Raw genomic sequence first — 15009 nt, 5'->3', positions numbered from 1 at the left:
GTGTGCAACCTTTTGTTCATTTCCCCTTGACAGTTTCCAAAGTGTAGTATCACAATCGAAGAATTACATAGTGCAGCACAACTCTGTTGTGTAGCAATTTTAATTTACATGACATTGTCAACTTGCGTTACATTTAGTGCAAATAACACTTCTGATGTACAACTCACACACGTACAAAGTGTGCAGATTAGTGACACGATATCAAAATTAAAAACAATAGCTTTATTCTTCAGCGTGATGCGCAGATCTTATAAATTAATCATCCAAAATCCTTCTTGAACTCTGCCAGCTGGAGGACGAGTCCTCCAACACAAACACGAAAAAAAAAAAAAATTAAATTTGATGACAACGCTAACGAATGCAAAACAACCTAGAGTTCTTTTGAATGTTGAGGTATGATCATGATGTGAAATGCTGAACCTCCCACCCCCGCCCCCAACTACACCAAAACACACTTTCCGTCACTGTTGATAAATGCACATGTGGTGGTTGTATAGTAACAATGACCAGACTCATGCTGGTGTCTAAGGCATCCCCGGGCGTAGTTAATCATTATCAGTCACTGTGCACTGGAGTGTGCCACGTGAAATGTAATAGTAGCGCTGGAATGCTAAATTTTGTGTGAAGTTGATATTACTCAATGTGCACGTAGACAAAAATAGAGTCAAGACAGGCTTAGTCAAGGTCAGGGGGGCGGACGCATTAAAAATCAAGAAACATACTTAACTCTCGATTAAAGAGAGGAATCTTTTATACCAGGAGCCACGACGGCAACCAAAATGGCCACCTGGTGCAAGCAGATAAGCTGCGACATAGCATCTGTTGTCAATGAGACATCTACCAGCATCTAATTCAAGCGTTTTAACAGTCAATTCACATTTGTCACTTTGGTAAACTAAGTGTGGTTTGTCTGTACAATACGTCGTGTCCCACGGTTGCTCTCCGGAGAAGCCGTACAAATATAAAGTTTTCGGAGAGAAACACGGTCAAAAAAAGCTTCGGGTGCTCGGCCTCCACGGACCGCGGGCTCGGTAGTCACAAGAGGGGGCGGGAGGCGAGAAACACTCACTCACTCACACTTTTCTCTCTTTAGCAGCAGCAAACAAGTAGCATCGATGCTATCGGTTAGCCCCAAAAGACAACAAGTATTGTGATCATAAAAAATGTACAAAATAATCTACAAAATAAACACAAAAGCAAATAACAATCATTTGAAAACCACTGAGGAGGAAATCTTATGTATAAAAGGACCCACAGATGTTAAGCTGAAAGGACAAATACTGATGGATTCGAGCAGTTTCTTGTGTTCAAGGGGGTCCTTGGTTGTCCTGGGGCAGGACACATGTTGCACGCTTTCGTCTTTCGGGGGATGAGCCTTCACTTCCTAAAGGAAGATCAAATTCAAAACAGCAATGAAGAAAAGCGCTGGATATCTGGATAAACGTTGGCCACCATATAAGGAAATTTATACAGTTGTGCATTTTTTAATGTAAACGGGGTGTTACCTCTCAAAACAGGATGGCTTTGCCCGAAGTCTTCTCCTGGACGTAGGAGGTGAAACGTTTGAGGAACTTGGGATACTCTCTCTTGGCGACAGCTCTGAGCACCGAGGCCGGCGCCCAACCGCCAGGATTTACTGTGGCCATGCAGAAAAAAACGAACCTCAGTTAACTCAGTTAAATCTCCTCAATTAACAAATACATACAGATAGTCTCTCACCATTGGCCACATAAGTGATTTTACACAAGATGTTGTCCCTGCTGATCTCTTTGTCGCCCTCTGGTGGACTGACCAGAGTTTGACAGATCATGGCAACGTTGATTTTGGCTCGAATGCAGCGATTGGAAGGCTGAAAAGACAAAAAAGAATAATCAGTCCTTGTATTTACATGGTCACCCAAAAAAAGAAAAAAACTTGAAAAACACATTTGTTCAATTAAATTCAAAGTATAGAATTTTGAAAAACAAACAACTAAAGCTGACAAACGACAGTTTGCGTTTATAAAACATACTAAATTATAATTAGAGAGAAAAGGTCCATTGTTTTCATAGTTGTCAATTAACTTCACATCCAGCATATCTTTTACACTATTTGATATTGGGAACAGTTGCACTCTCAACTTACAGCCGCATTTTCGTGGTCCACAGAGAAGTTGCACACCAACCAGGTGTCGGGATCATTTTCATTGGTTGCCAGAATCTTCCTTATAGCTGACAGATAGAGCACGTCTCTCTGAGTGGCTGGCCACACCCTCTACAACGCCAGCAGATGCAGTCAGCATCAGAATGAGCGTGAAGTGCAGATAATGCAAGGTCCTACGTACGGGAACGGGTTTACCTTGTGTGTCTGATAAACGATAACGGCGTTGTCGGAGAGCGTTTCCACCACGTTGAAGTTTTCAATGGTGGCTAAGGAAGAAACAAACACTTGAGCATCAAGCATGGAATGACTAGAACAGACTGAAGAGTGTTAATTTGAACTTACTCTCCCAGTCCAAGCGTACGGCAGTGTCCCAGAAGTAGTGGCACACCTCGTGTCCCGTCACCCCTTTGACAGCATGCGTCGCTTTGAGGGGATCCAACACGATCCCGTTCTCTTCCACTTCTCTTCTGTACACCTGAGAAATATTGCGCCACTCACGTCAAGCATCATAAAGGAAGGGGCAAAGGTCGGTGGAGCATATACTGATGAGCCCCAAAGATGACATTTAACCTCACTAGGGCTGCGTGTGCTCAAATGACTTTGGATGATAAGCAATTTGTGAATAGCGGGCTGCAATAATTTGATCTTGGAAATGCTTGAAATGTCCTACGGAAGCACTGTGGTACACAAGATGATGTTTCCCACGTGCATTAATTTCAAACCTTTCAAGATTAACTAAGTTAAGGCAATTGTTGGAGATTCCAAAAATAGGGTCTCAAGGCAAGTGGTTGGGTTTCAGGTCCTTACAGGTTTGTGTGTGTGAAAACCATAAATGGTGGTGAGCCCTTTCCTTCCCTTAGTTTTTATATTTTTTGGTCCACCCGGTATATTTTATACAAAAAAAAAAAAAAAGATCCAATACAAAAGTTGCATCAAAAAACAAGCTTTGCAAAGAATGAAAACTTTTGTTTCATATTGTGCAAGTCTAGACATTATTGTGCATATTTAAAAAAGAACTGGCTGAGCCTGACTTCTCAGGTAAACAAACAAAAGAATCGACTCCTACGCAGTTTCTCACCTTCATCTCTCCTTCCTCGATGACCAGCTGCCAGTTGGCGTCACCGCCCACATCCTGAAGCGAGTACGTCATATGATTCTGAACCATTTCCTCCACCTAGGGGACAAAAAGCTTTCTTCATTCCTATCGTTGTGATTTACATTTCATGTGAATCTGAAACTAAGTGGTTATTTTCCAGAAACAAAAATGACTTTCGTTGGAACTAATATTGTCTGTTGGATTGTGGACCATAAAATTTGTTGGGTTTAATTTTTACTAAGATTTAAATGCCCCATTTTTCTTCTTGTCACATCGCAGTTTAAGTATAAACTCAAAACAATATTGTATGTCCTCAGTCATAGTTTCAAGTTTGCAGCCGTGTTCATTCAATAAACAGTGTTAACTGGCACCCAGTAGCTGGAATGTTATTGCAGAGGTGTTGGGAATTTGTCGAGCAAACAGAGTCAGTGTGACCAAATAGACACAATATTATACAAAGTGAGTTATTGAAATAATGACTCAACACTTGAACTCGTTCAAAGTTCAACAATTCATAAAGTCCACAAAGCATGCTTGCCAATGCAGTCGCGCACAAGTCAAGCAGGAAGTCCAAAGGAACTACATTTTACTCGATCAGAGCGTCTGTCGAGAATTCTAGACTGAGTGGAATGAGGTCATGTTGTTAACATAGATTTATTATTCCCGTTTTAAATAGCAAGTGACCCCCCCCCCTTTCCACTCATGCTCTCTTGGACTATAAAGTGTACCTGCCCTTGCACATACAAGCACCTTTCAAATTACCTGAGTGCTGAATCTGTGAATGTCATCTGAAGCACTGACTAGCTCGACAGAGGACAGGGAAGAGCAATGACTACGTGCCTGTGCAGCAAGGAGATATTAGAGAAAGAGAGAGATAGGAATGACAAAGTGGAAAGCGAGAGAGCGAAGCACCAAAAGCAGAAAGCCAAAGGAATCAATCATCGAATCGTTAAGATTATTTAGGTTAAATGGTGGCCACATCAAGATGAGAGCATAAGTGATGGATGAGCTTTAAAGACTTGGGAGGAGATGAGGATAAATGGTGTAGAACCTTGGTAGCGTATCTGTGTGTGCCGATGCTTGAGTAGACGTCGCCGGGTGGAACGGGAGTCAGTCGAGGGATCCTGACCTTCTCCGACTGGCACTGAACGACACACACGAGGTTCATGAAAGATAGTACGTTTCTCTTTCCTTGCCCATCATACTGTTGTTAATATGTCATTTAAAATGGTGACGCGGAGCAACAACTCACCTGCTCTTCGATCTTGTCTTGTCTGTCGAGCGCAGCTTCCACCGCGTCGAAGAACTCATCCTCGTTGATCAAACTGTTGGGCCCCTCCTGGAAACGCAGGCTAACAATCATTAATGTGGCAATTCGAAAAGGAAACGACAACAATCTGGTGCAACAAAAGGTTTATCATCAATGTCATTCTATCTCGCCTCGTAGTCCGGGCCTCCATAGTGTGACTTTTTCTTCAGTTCGTGGACAGTAGACTTATAGGCATCTTCTACCCTTCTCCTCTTCTCTAGCTCCTGAAAACGACAACAAAAAAACAAAAGGTGTGTGTATGTGATGCAGCAAACAAATACGTCCCCATCCTCGCCACATCCACACCATCACAGATAATTCAAAAATGTGGTTATCAGATACTAATCTGTGCATGGCCATTGCTTGAAAACGGCTTTGGATCTTCGGGCAGGTATTCTGTAAATTAGCTGAATTGAGATGATGATGCAATTCTGCACGATTATGACGCAATTGCTCACAGGCAGATGTCGCTGTTTGATTTGACACTCATACACTACCTGTGTATGTGACCTTCGATTTTCCTATTTGATTAATCTGCCCTAACTAAATGAAGTGCACAAAAAGCACAGTTTGATCTAAACATCATCATGGTGGCAGCTTCACACCAAAGCTATAAAGCTCATGTTTAAATCTGTCAGAAGCAACCCAAGAGACTTTGGGCAAACGTGTGAAGACAATATCACACTACAATGACCTGCTAAAAACGTCACAATACTGTCTGAGTTGGTGCTTTCAAAACACAGGAACCTGACAAACCAGTCAAAGGATTTCTTCTGCTTTTACACTGAGGAGAACACCAAAAGAGGATTGTACTGTTCGTAAAGTAAAACCACAAACTGAACTAAAAATTTAATCACTATTGAGACAAAAATAAAACACAAGCAGCTGCAGCCGCCATCAAGCAATCCACAAATCAGACCGTCTTAAGTATGTTTGGTGTAAGGTGTCACACAACAAAACAAACATGCAAGTTTTACTACCAGCTCTTCACTTCAGCCATCTTAGGAGACCTACTTTGAAGAAGAGGCTGCAGGTCTGTAGAGGTATCCAGTGTTGCGACTGGTACTTGAGCACCTCTGACCGCCGCGATGTTTTCCTCGAACTTAACCAAGATGTCCGGGCAGTCATTTTTCCAATTCGGTTTCTCGTGCGGCCGCACTTTGCTAACTTACTCTCTTCTCTTACTCCTCGACGGCAGCTAAATCTCCCACTTGAAACAACATTTAGCTAAGAATTAGTTTCACTTGAGCAGTCGAAGACGCTCCGATATCTTTCCGGCTCTTGTGCTCTGTAGGGGTTGGGCGGCAAGCCATTGCACGGGAACTGGTTTGACAACATGAGCAGCGTCGATCAAGAGCAAAGAGCATTCCTTCTAGTGACACACAAATACACACATGCGCACACAGGTTTCTAAAGTTCAAGCCAAAACCAATAAATGTGTGTCTTATCGGCACACCGGTCACGCCGCGAGCTCGATGCTTACTGAGGGCAACGTGTGCATTTGTGCGGAAATGTAGGAGTCTCTTAAAATGGCCTGCTACTTCCTACTTTCCAACATGGAAATTTTCCAGCTCTGTGTCTTAGAATCATGTCAAAGCCCAAATTGTTACGTCAGTGTTTTATCACCTGAACACAAAGGCCAAAGACAAGCGACAAGTGTTACACACCTTTACTCAACACCTGCTGAAACGCCCAGTCAGTCTACCACGTGTGTACAAAAATATTGGGACACCTTTCTATTCCACCTGGAGGAAGTGATAGTTAAATGAGCGAGCTTTGACAGCTTCCGCTTGTTCGGGAAGACTTAATTACATGACTTAAGAGTGTGAGAATCCGTGTGAAGTCAGCAGTCACTGCTGTCAGACCGGAGAGGGTTGGGCACACAATTTCTGTTGTCGTTCTAGCCTGCCTTTATGGACATTGCAGAAACCGGACTTCCCCAAAACATTACCAAATACAGTGCTTTAATAAACTCAGCACTAAATCATTGATTTGGAATTTTGAGCTGTGCATCAGTACCTTGTCCAGCCTTTTCTGCCAGCTGTCCTCACGTTTGACCATCAGCTCAATGCAGTGTGACAAAGTGGACAGGATGCCCGCTGTGGTGGCCTTGAAGGTGATGGCCTCTCCCTTGAAGTCAATACCATTGATGCCTTTGGGACTAGCGGGGGCGAACACTGGTACAGGCAGGCAAAAAAAAAAAAAAAATAAGCCAACGTGATAAGATGACATTTGATGAGCTTAAGTCCGACAGTTATTTATCGGAGGGACACTAACGTTTCTCTTTGCTGCCGTTATTGTTGTAGCAACATTCACCGTCTGGCCTTGAGGCAGCAGGGAAGTCATCTTCATCCTCTTCCACTATGGAGACCAACAAGTCAATTAGTAAAAAATAAATTAAAAAAATGCAGACGTTGATAAATAAGGTCCAGTTTCAACAGAAATAGGAGAAGTTACCTCTGTCCCTGTGAAACTCATCTTTGGAGACAGCATCAGCGCAAGAGTCAAAATATTTCTGCAACGTGTCCACTTGTCTGCAAAGGATGTCCCGGAAGGTCTCCATTTCGGCTAATTTCTCACATAGCCTGTGTCCCTTCTGCACAAGATGATGTCATTTTATGATTCAGACTTGGAGAATTGGATAATTATTTCTAATTGCTTACCTTGAAAGAGGATGTGGACGTGGCAGACAAGGCGCTGGCTGCTGAGGTGAGAGACAACATGGAACCATGACGCCTCAGACTAGATTCTGACCCATACCCGGACTCCGCCTGTGGAAAGGAAGAAATGGCAGCAAAAAAGCAATTATTACAAATAGAGGATAAATAGTAAGACCACTGGGAAAAGGAGATTTCAGGAGATGTGCTGGAAAAAGTCTGCAGCTCACACAAAGAAGACAGAAAGAGGGTGAAACAGTTTCAGCAGTCAGCAGCACTGAGCAATGCTGAGCTGGACAAGAGCGGGACCTCCACCTACACAGCCAAACACTAGAGAAACAATGGGAATGACAAATATGCAACAAACCTAGCAGCACCATTCTCTGAAAATAAAGCCTACTCTGTCCAAAAAGAAGACATCCCATCTTAAATTACCACAGAAAAAAAAAGGACATAGTGAGCAGTCTCTCTTTTTGCATTCAAAAACTGCTCCACTCTACCACATGAAATAAAAATGCTCCTTAGATTCCTTAACCAAAAAGATTTGTTTAAGCAGACTTTGAACTTTGCATTTTGTATTCAATTTGAACTTTTGGCTCCGCTTTGCATACCACCCAATAGCTCTACCCCTGGTGGAACAGTTGCTCATTTGCATGAGACATCCCATTAAAAAAAATAAAATAAATAAAGGCAAAAAAAATAAAATAAAGTGTCATTGCGTAATACGGACAAATGCATGTCACGGACATCAAAACACCTGAAAAATATTTTAAATGGTGAAAAAAAAATATGTCTCTGTGGAAATGTGGAATCAACCCACACTGATCCAATACAGTGTGCCGATAGGAAAGTCGTGACACTACTTGCACAAGCATCCATTGAATTAGGAGCAATGGCACCAAAATGAAAACACACCACAGAGTTGCCATAGAGATCCGCTCGCTTACTTACACCTGGTGCAGCCGAGAAGCAAAAATATTCCTTTGTTGTTGATTTCATTTTCTGATTTCTGCAGTGATGCACATTAAAAGATACTATTCATAAATACGACTTGTGATCACCTCAAATTAATCAGATTTTCCTTGGGACAAACTTTAATCTGCTGCAAATATATCCATTAGGTTTAATGGCAGAATATGTCTCCATATTACTGATCAGATCATTCAAATTTTTTTTAGTTACATCGTAAAAAAATAACCGCAATCCAAAATATATTGTGAGAAGAATGTACAGAAAACTGCCCAATTCTTTCCCCTCCCCGGGAGCATTACCTTTGACAATATGCCGTATTCATGTGAATTTACACATAAAACACTTGAAATAAAACTGAGGGAAAACGTCAACACTACTTCCTTAATGAACTACGGATGCAATTCTATAGATAATTGTTCCATAACTTTACGGAAGAGGACATGCAGAATAGAATAGCAGCAGTTAAAGGGCGGCATGCCAGCATGAAATGAGCCCACCATTCGACCATTCCAGCAGCCAAAGCAGAGCAGGAGACTGCTGCAGTTCTGACGGCTTGCTGGCCCCAACATGGCCCAGATTTTTCCTCCAGACACACACCCTTGTTTGTTCTGACAGTTTAGATGCTCCAGTCCAGTACTCCGGTTTCCCCGGACACACCTCAAGAAGCAAGAGGAAGCTGCGGCGACGAAGAAAAGCAATAGAATCAGCTGAGACAGCGTCAACGCAGCAGGGGCGGGAGAGAAATGTTTTGTAGCGGCAGCAGAGACACGGATGAAGCTGAAATGCAGAATTCCTCGGGAGAGTGAAGCAGCCCAGCTTTTAGTCGGCTCCAATCCAGCCACACGCGCATGCATGCACTCCACTCTGGCTGCATAAATTCATCAAACCAGACCACACACCCTGATGTTGGAAACCTTTCCATCCAGCCCAGCTGGATGTTGAGCATCCACAGCTCGCCTAGCGAGCGTGCGAGTGTACGAGTGCGAGCCAGGGACCAACTCCATTTGCAAGCATGTATGTATTAGGAAGATGAGACCCGTCTGGCGTTGTTTGGATAGTTACATGTAACATGGGTGGGCGATGGATGCCGCCTCAGCAGAGAGAGAGAGCAGGAAGCCAGGAATGACCACATTTAAGAGCTTCTTCTGCTTTACTTTTTTTTTACTCTTTTCATTTATATTTGTTCTGATTAGCTCAAATCCAACTTGCAATAGTTGTCACCCAGCACCCTTAACAAGTGATATTTAAAAAAAATTAAAAAACACTTCTGCCCGCCCCTTGGATCATGAGAAAATGGAACAGTCGGATGGAGAGTTTTATGTGTCCCTCTTGATTTGGGTTTCTGTGAGCGCAAGAGCTTAAAAAATGTATTATTTAACGAGGGGTGCACTTGAAGTCGGTACATCTAGAGCACCACTATCAAGACAAATGCTTGGCTGATTTTGACATGTATGTATGTGTTAAAATATATAGATATTTCCATGTTAAATTATGCTGCTAAGAAATGGAATGCCATTGTATTTTTAAGCAGACTGAGAATTGCAACCACAGTGAAGCATGATGCGAGTCTTTTTTTGTCCAGCGAGGGGCAGTGCAGAGAGACTCACCAATCATAACCTGCAGGTAATGGGCGTACCGGGGTTATTGCAGGGCACAGTTCAAACATGACCCAGGGATGCTCACACAGTGCCACTAATGGACCCGAGCCCCGCGGTCACTCACACGCAACCGACATGTCAATGTCAGCCACACACGCCACCATCACTAACCAGTGAAGCTGACCTGATGAGAATTCACAAACTAGTGATCGCTTTTACCTTTTGTCTCAAATGAGTTGCTGTTGTGTGTGCAAAAGAGAATACCACATTATTCATACGTCCACATGTATGACTATGCGCACACGCTGTAAACCCAACGCAACTGTTGAATTTACATTTCAACAGTCATGGCAGGTGACTGTCAAATGTTGGAAAAAAGTACCCTCTAATCTCCAAATATAAATGAAACTGTCAACAAAATAAGTTCTGGTACTAAAACGGCTCAGTAGAAACTAGTCTTGTCATTTGGCTGAGAAAGATTGTAACAAGTCCATTATTAAAAAAAAACAAAAACACTGTGATCATGACGCTTTGATTCAATGTTTAAAGGAAAGTTTGATTCTCTCGTCTTTCATCTATAACCATTTCAAACAACAATGAATACAGAGAGGAGTTATGTTTGTATTATTGCCACTCCAATGTTTTGTGTGATGTGTTGTTTTACGGCAAAAGCTGTTGTGAAAGCACCACATAAATAAAAATGAAATACATTGTAAAAAAACCAGAATTATACTGCACGTGCAATAACAAAGGTAGCTAAGAGCGCCTTGAGAATTCTCAGCCTGTGTGAACACCATTTAATTACTGTACTGTACTGAACACACAAAATTAAAAATAACCATAGGCACACCCACACCAACAAAGACACACTGCATATTAAAAGGTTAGGACTCATAATGTGACTTTTAAGGAACGTCAAACATGGCCTCAGTAAATCAAGGCAAAACATACAACATAAATGTTGGCCAAGTAACTGTTAGTGAGCAGCTGATAAGACTCCAATGACTGAGGAGATCCCCGTCTTACACATGTTCGGATTGCTCACATTCCCAAGGACAGACGGGGAAAGGGAGTGGCAAGCATTTGTCTCAGTCCTGCCACGCCCATCTCAGTAATTAATCGGACAGCCAGCCAGGGCCTACAATGACGAAAGATACTAGAAGAATATGACTAATGCAGCTGTGGAGAACCACCAATATATTCAATATATCTGTAATGCTAATGGACTGGGGAGATGACTCCTTTGTTTTCCCATCAATGCTTCTGACATGATGATGAACACCCCCCACCCCCGGGCACCCTCAAAATGCAATGACAATTTGTAGCATTTGAATTGATTAAGCAGTGCATCACAATCATAACGCTTGAAACCCAGTGGGGAACATGTTGCTGCACATAAAAACAGAATACTGTGACTTGAACCTGTTCATTTATTCTGCATGACTTATGGTGCACCTGGCAAGAGGAAATATGAACTGAAGTTCAAGACAACAAAATACAGCTGCATAGCTGAAAAGAAAAACAAAATGTGCAGACAGTTTGCCTCTTTCCACTCACCTTGTGTAACTCAATGGACTCGATCCACTGGAGTCTGTGCTCGGGATCTTCAGCTCGGAGGTACCACACGCTGTCGTTGACGCTGATGTCAAAACGACACTCGTCAAACTCATGGGGCTGCGGGGAGAGACGCAAATAAAAAAGAGGAAATATTTTGTGGTGCCAGAAAAATTGTAAAATTGCAACAAATGTTGCAAGTTGAAGAATCATCACAAAGGCCGCGCTATGATGTATTCAAAGTTGTCTGTTATGACAATGGCTGCCTAGCAATGACATATGGTTCCAATTGTTTTCTGACTTTTACCACGCAATAAACAAGAATGTTAATGAGAACCTGATGTCTTCTTCAGTGAACACAACTTGAAATAACAACTCAAGAAAATCTTGCAGCTTTCCGTCGCTTGACCGAGGGGTCGTCACAACCTCACCTCCTACATTCAGCAGCCCAAATCCTTCAAGTATTTCACTCCCCTTTTTCCTGCAATGTGCCCCACCCACCTCCAGACACCAAGCACACAAGGCACCCAGCTAAACACGTGAGCACGATTCCAGCGTTTCCTCTGGGATTGGAATTTGACCGTTGCACTCGCCAGGCGCGAGATGCGTTCCACGACGGCTCCTAAAGCAAAATCAGACACAGTTGACTGGATTCTCCTCGGCTGTCAGCTGACACCACCTCACGCTGTCCACGTTTAACTAGATTTGCTCATATTGCACTCGTGCTTTTTTTTTTTGCTGGCTGACAACAGCAACGTTGCATTTGCACACAAACCAGAAACCCTAGACCAGGATATTTCTTAATCTAATCCTGCTCTGTTACTGGAACCCATAAATATCCATTAGCAGCAGGTCGAAATATACGATCTGTCCGCTGGAAGGGGAAAAGTAGTAACCTCTCGTGTATCCAGCCATGAGACCATTTCAGGTTCTCTAACTGAGTTTGATCCGACACAGCTCATAAAATGCTGCTTTTATAGTTTGCTTTATACATCTTTTAATCTGCCTGGGCATTCTCATTCCCCTTTTGAAAGCTCCATGTACTCAAGTACACTAAACTGCAGCATCGTTGCAGTTAGTGGAGCGGTCACAAGAAAAAGATTCAAATACATTTAATAACTGACAAAAATAGAAGTGCATTATCACTGTATCATCATACATCGCCACCAATATTATACTTTGTACTTATCTATAGGTCGGATTTAATGACTGCTTTTAATTCAGTTTAAAAGTTATATTTCCTAATTCTAACAATATCCACACATTGCAATATCGACAATTGAAGCAAGACAATGTACTCTTTCTCAGTAAATGAAAAAAAAAAAAAAATCACAAATGAATTGCCCTCCGGCAAGCATTGCGCTTTCTCATGCGGCTGGAATGAACATGGATGAACCTTTAACTGTACAGGCAAAGTTTTCAGTAACTAATTTATGATACAAGGTAAAAACCATAGATTGAGCTCTACTTAATAGATCACTATTTTTGTCACCATGACAACTGCTGTGCTGCCATAAATTGTATGTCCAGTTCAACGGTCATCATCTTTCCCAAAGAGGAAAAAAAATAAGTATGATAGATGCTCACTGAGTTGAAATCGAGTGCAACATCACACACGACGATTGCCTGACTTTCAGGGCACTTGTGAGCTAACGCTTGGCGGCATTCAATTTTGCAGGATTCATGATACTACGCGACTCCGTTGAAATTGGCTGAGTAGCTTTGGCATAATGCTGCTCAATGAAAACAAGCAGAAATGAAAACATGACCCTCATGTGAGAGGATTTAAAGGAGTGTTTACAGTGTATGTGTGTGGAGGGGGGGGAATGGTACGTTTGATGTGTTATAAGCCTAATGAGTCTGATATGAACCGTGAGAGAAGCCCGGGGCTTGTTGCTGCGGGCACATGTGACAGTAACCTAAACAGGAGTGACATTAGAAGACTGGTATTGACAAAGCGTGCCATAGTGCAGAGCTTATGTGAGTATTAAAGCATTTTCACATTGTGTCCATTCAACAATATAGCACAAATCACAGTAAAGCAAATTGTTTGGTGCGGGGTGGTGGTATGTTAAAGGGAAAAAAATGTAAATATTTAACCATGGTGTTGAATTGTAGTTTATCTGGCAAAAAAAAAAATCGTGAGGTCCATGTAGGAAAAGAATACAGGCTGATTCTAAAGAGTATGCAAGCAATGCTTACATTACAATAAGAAGCATGTGACTTCAGTGCGTGTGGTGGACCCAACTCCATGTTGCTACCCTGCCTGTTATCTTAATCAAATCTGAACAAGTTAATATTTACCTCTATATCTTTACAAATGGTTCAAGGAATAACTGGACCAAAACAAAGGCACCACCTGGAGCACGAAAACATTGTGTTCATTTATTCCCTCATGAGCAAAGACAATGCACTTTTGTTTATTCGGCTTTCTAGGTTGACCACACACTCCACTCCAGTAAGTTCCTTTTTTTAAGAGAGAAAAAGAACACACTTACTGTGATGACAGCCTTACTGAGGCACAAAGAGCCCCTGCAGCCATATTCCCGTTCATCTTCTGACTTGTAGTAGCTCAAAGCGTTGTTCTTCAACACGACCCATCGGTCCTGCCATCCGTGGATGTAATTGGTCCACTATAAACAAGGACCGCAACTAAACTTTACAGTCTGCGGGCATGATGAACGTGCGTGTAAAATGAATAGACGGAAAATAAAGAAATTATATTACCTTGCTCAACACGCCCCCGAACTCCACAGGTTGTGCGGATTCTGGTTCCACATCTTCGTCTGAACCGGACGCTGAGCTCTTTTCGGACATTTAAATCCAAGATTCAAAAGAACTTAAGTGGCTTTTTAAATCAACAGAGCACTCTAGCTCAACACCAACTTAATTGAAATCTCACGATCGCAGCAGAACCAAAACAGAACCTGCTTGCTCTTAGAAATAAACACAAAGTTAGCCTCCCCGTCAGCAGTATGGTGTTATCTGCCTGTTAACGTTAAGCGAGGCAGGCAAAAAAAAAAAAAAAAAAAAAAGCACTTGTGTAGAATGGTGACAGTCCAGCCTCGACCGCTCGATTTGCGGGATTTGTTTTGAAAATGACGTCGACCAGCCCCGAGAGAAGCTAGTTAGCGTCAACGGTTAGCTGTCAAAGCAAACCAGCTAATGTTAACTTGGCACCTAACTTCTGACTGTTCCAGTGCGCGCCCCCTGCAGATGACTTGCTGGCGAAAGAATGGTCGATGAAGGCCGACTCGTTACAGACGCTGCGTTACCTCAACTAAGAAGCTACAAATGACGATGAAAGTGGCCGCATTGCAGCTTTATTTCCGTGGTTTTGTTAGCAACAGCGAACGACTCCAATAGCTTGTCATTTGGGTCGAGGGGGAGGAGCTGCAGCCACGCTTTACTGTGTACTTGAAAAAGACAAGCATCGAGTTAGAGCGGATATAAAGCGGAAGTACAAATACCGTTTCTTTCAAAACAATGTACTACTACAATTTCCGTACTTTAAATTGAATCAAAACACAAATATATTTTAAAAATAAAATATCGAAGTATTTTGATTTGGCCAATGTTTAAACATGTTCTCCAAATAAATCCCGATGACTACTATTTGAGACACACCTTGCTAAATTACTTCATCCTGTTGTCCACAGATGCATTGTACTCAGTCTGTCG

The 15009-nt window shown here is 42.3% G+C and overlaps 1 protein-coding gene across 2 annotated transcripts; it reads right to left on the bottom strand.

Annotated features, from left to right (window-relative positions):
* Positions 1–82: 82 nt before the first annotated feature.
* LOC148397911 (ceramide transfer protein-like) lies at positions 83–14953 on the bottom strand. Of its 2 annotated transcripts, XM_088375214.1 has the most exons (18): positions 14056–14953; positions 13827–13961; positions 11332–11448; positions 7211–7318; positions 7005–7143; positions 6825–6908; positions 6567–6724; positions 4679–4771; positions 4491–4577; positions 4290–4382; positions 4001–4078; positions 3221–3316; positions 2485–2617; positions 2338–2408; positions 2125–2253; positions 1720–1849; positions 1506–1636; positions 83–1384 (listed from the first exon to the last, which is right to left on the bottom strand). In XM_088375214.1, exons 1-17 carry the CDS (start codon positions 14143–14145, stop codon positions 1509–1511), a joined length of 1869 nt encoding a protein of 622 aa, XP_088231340.1. In that variant the 5' UTR covers positions 14146–14953; the 3' UTR covers positions 83–1384; positions 1506–1508. The 2 variants fall into 2 exon arrangements, with proteins under 2 accessions (XP_088231340.1, XP_088231341.1); XM_088375215.1 differs by lacking the exon at positions 4001–4078 and having other exon boundaries at positions 14056–14927.
* Positions 14954–15009: the final 56 nt, after the last annotated feature.

The sequence above is a fragment of the Syngnathus floridae genome, chromosome 5 (assembly GCF_059516105.1).
Source record: "Syngnathus floridae isolate MCC-2025c chromosome 5, RoL_Sflo_1.0, whole genome shotgun sequence".
Lineage (NCBI taxonomy): Eukaryota > Metazoa > Chordata > Actinopteri > Syngnathiformes > Syngnathidae > Syngnathus > Syngnathus floridae.
This window is presented reverse-complemented; position numbering and strand designations above follow the sequence as displayed.

Excerpts from the sequence above, each read along its gene's own strand:
- LOC148397911 (XM_088375214.1), bottom strand. The coding sequence starts at position 14,145 with ATGTCCGAAAAGAGCTCAGCGTCCGGTTCAGACGAAGATGTGGAACCA. Across the intron at positions 13,962-14,055 it reads TCGGGGGCGTGTTGAGCAAG|TGGACCAATTACATCCACGG; the intron begins GTAATATAATTT and ends CCTTGTTTATAG. Across the intron at positions 2,254-2,337 it reads TCGTTTATCAGACACACAAG|AGGGTGTGGCCAGCCACTCA; the intron begins GTAAACCCGTTC and ends CTGGCGTTGTAG.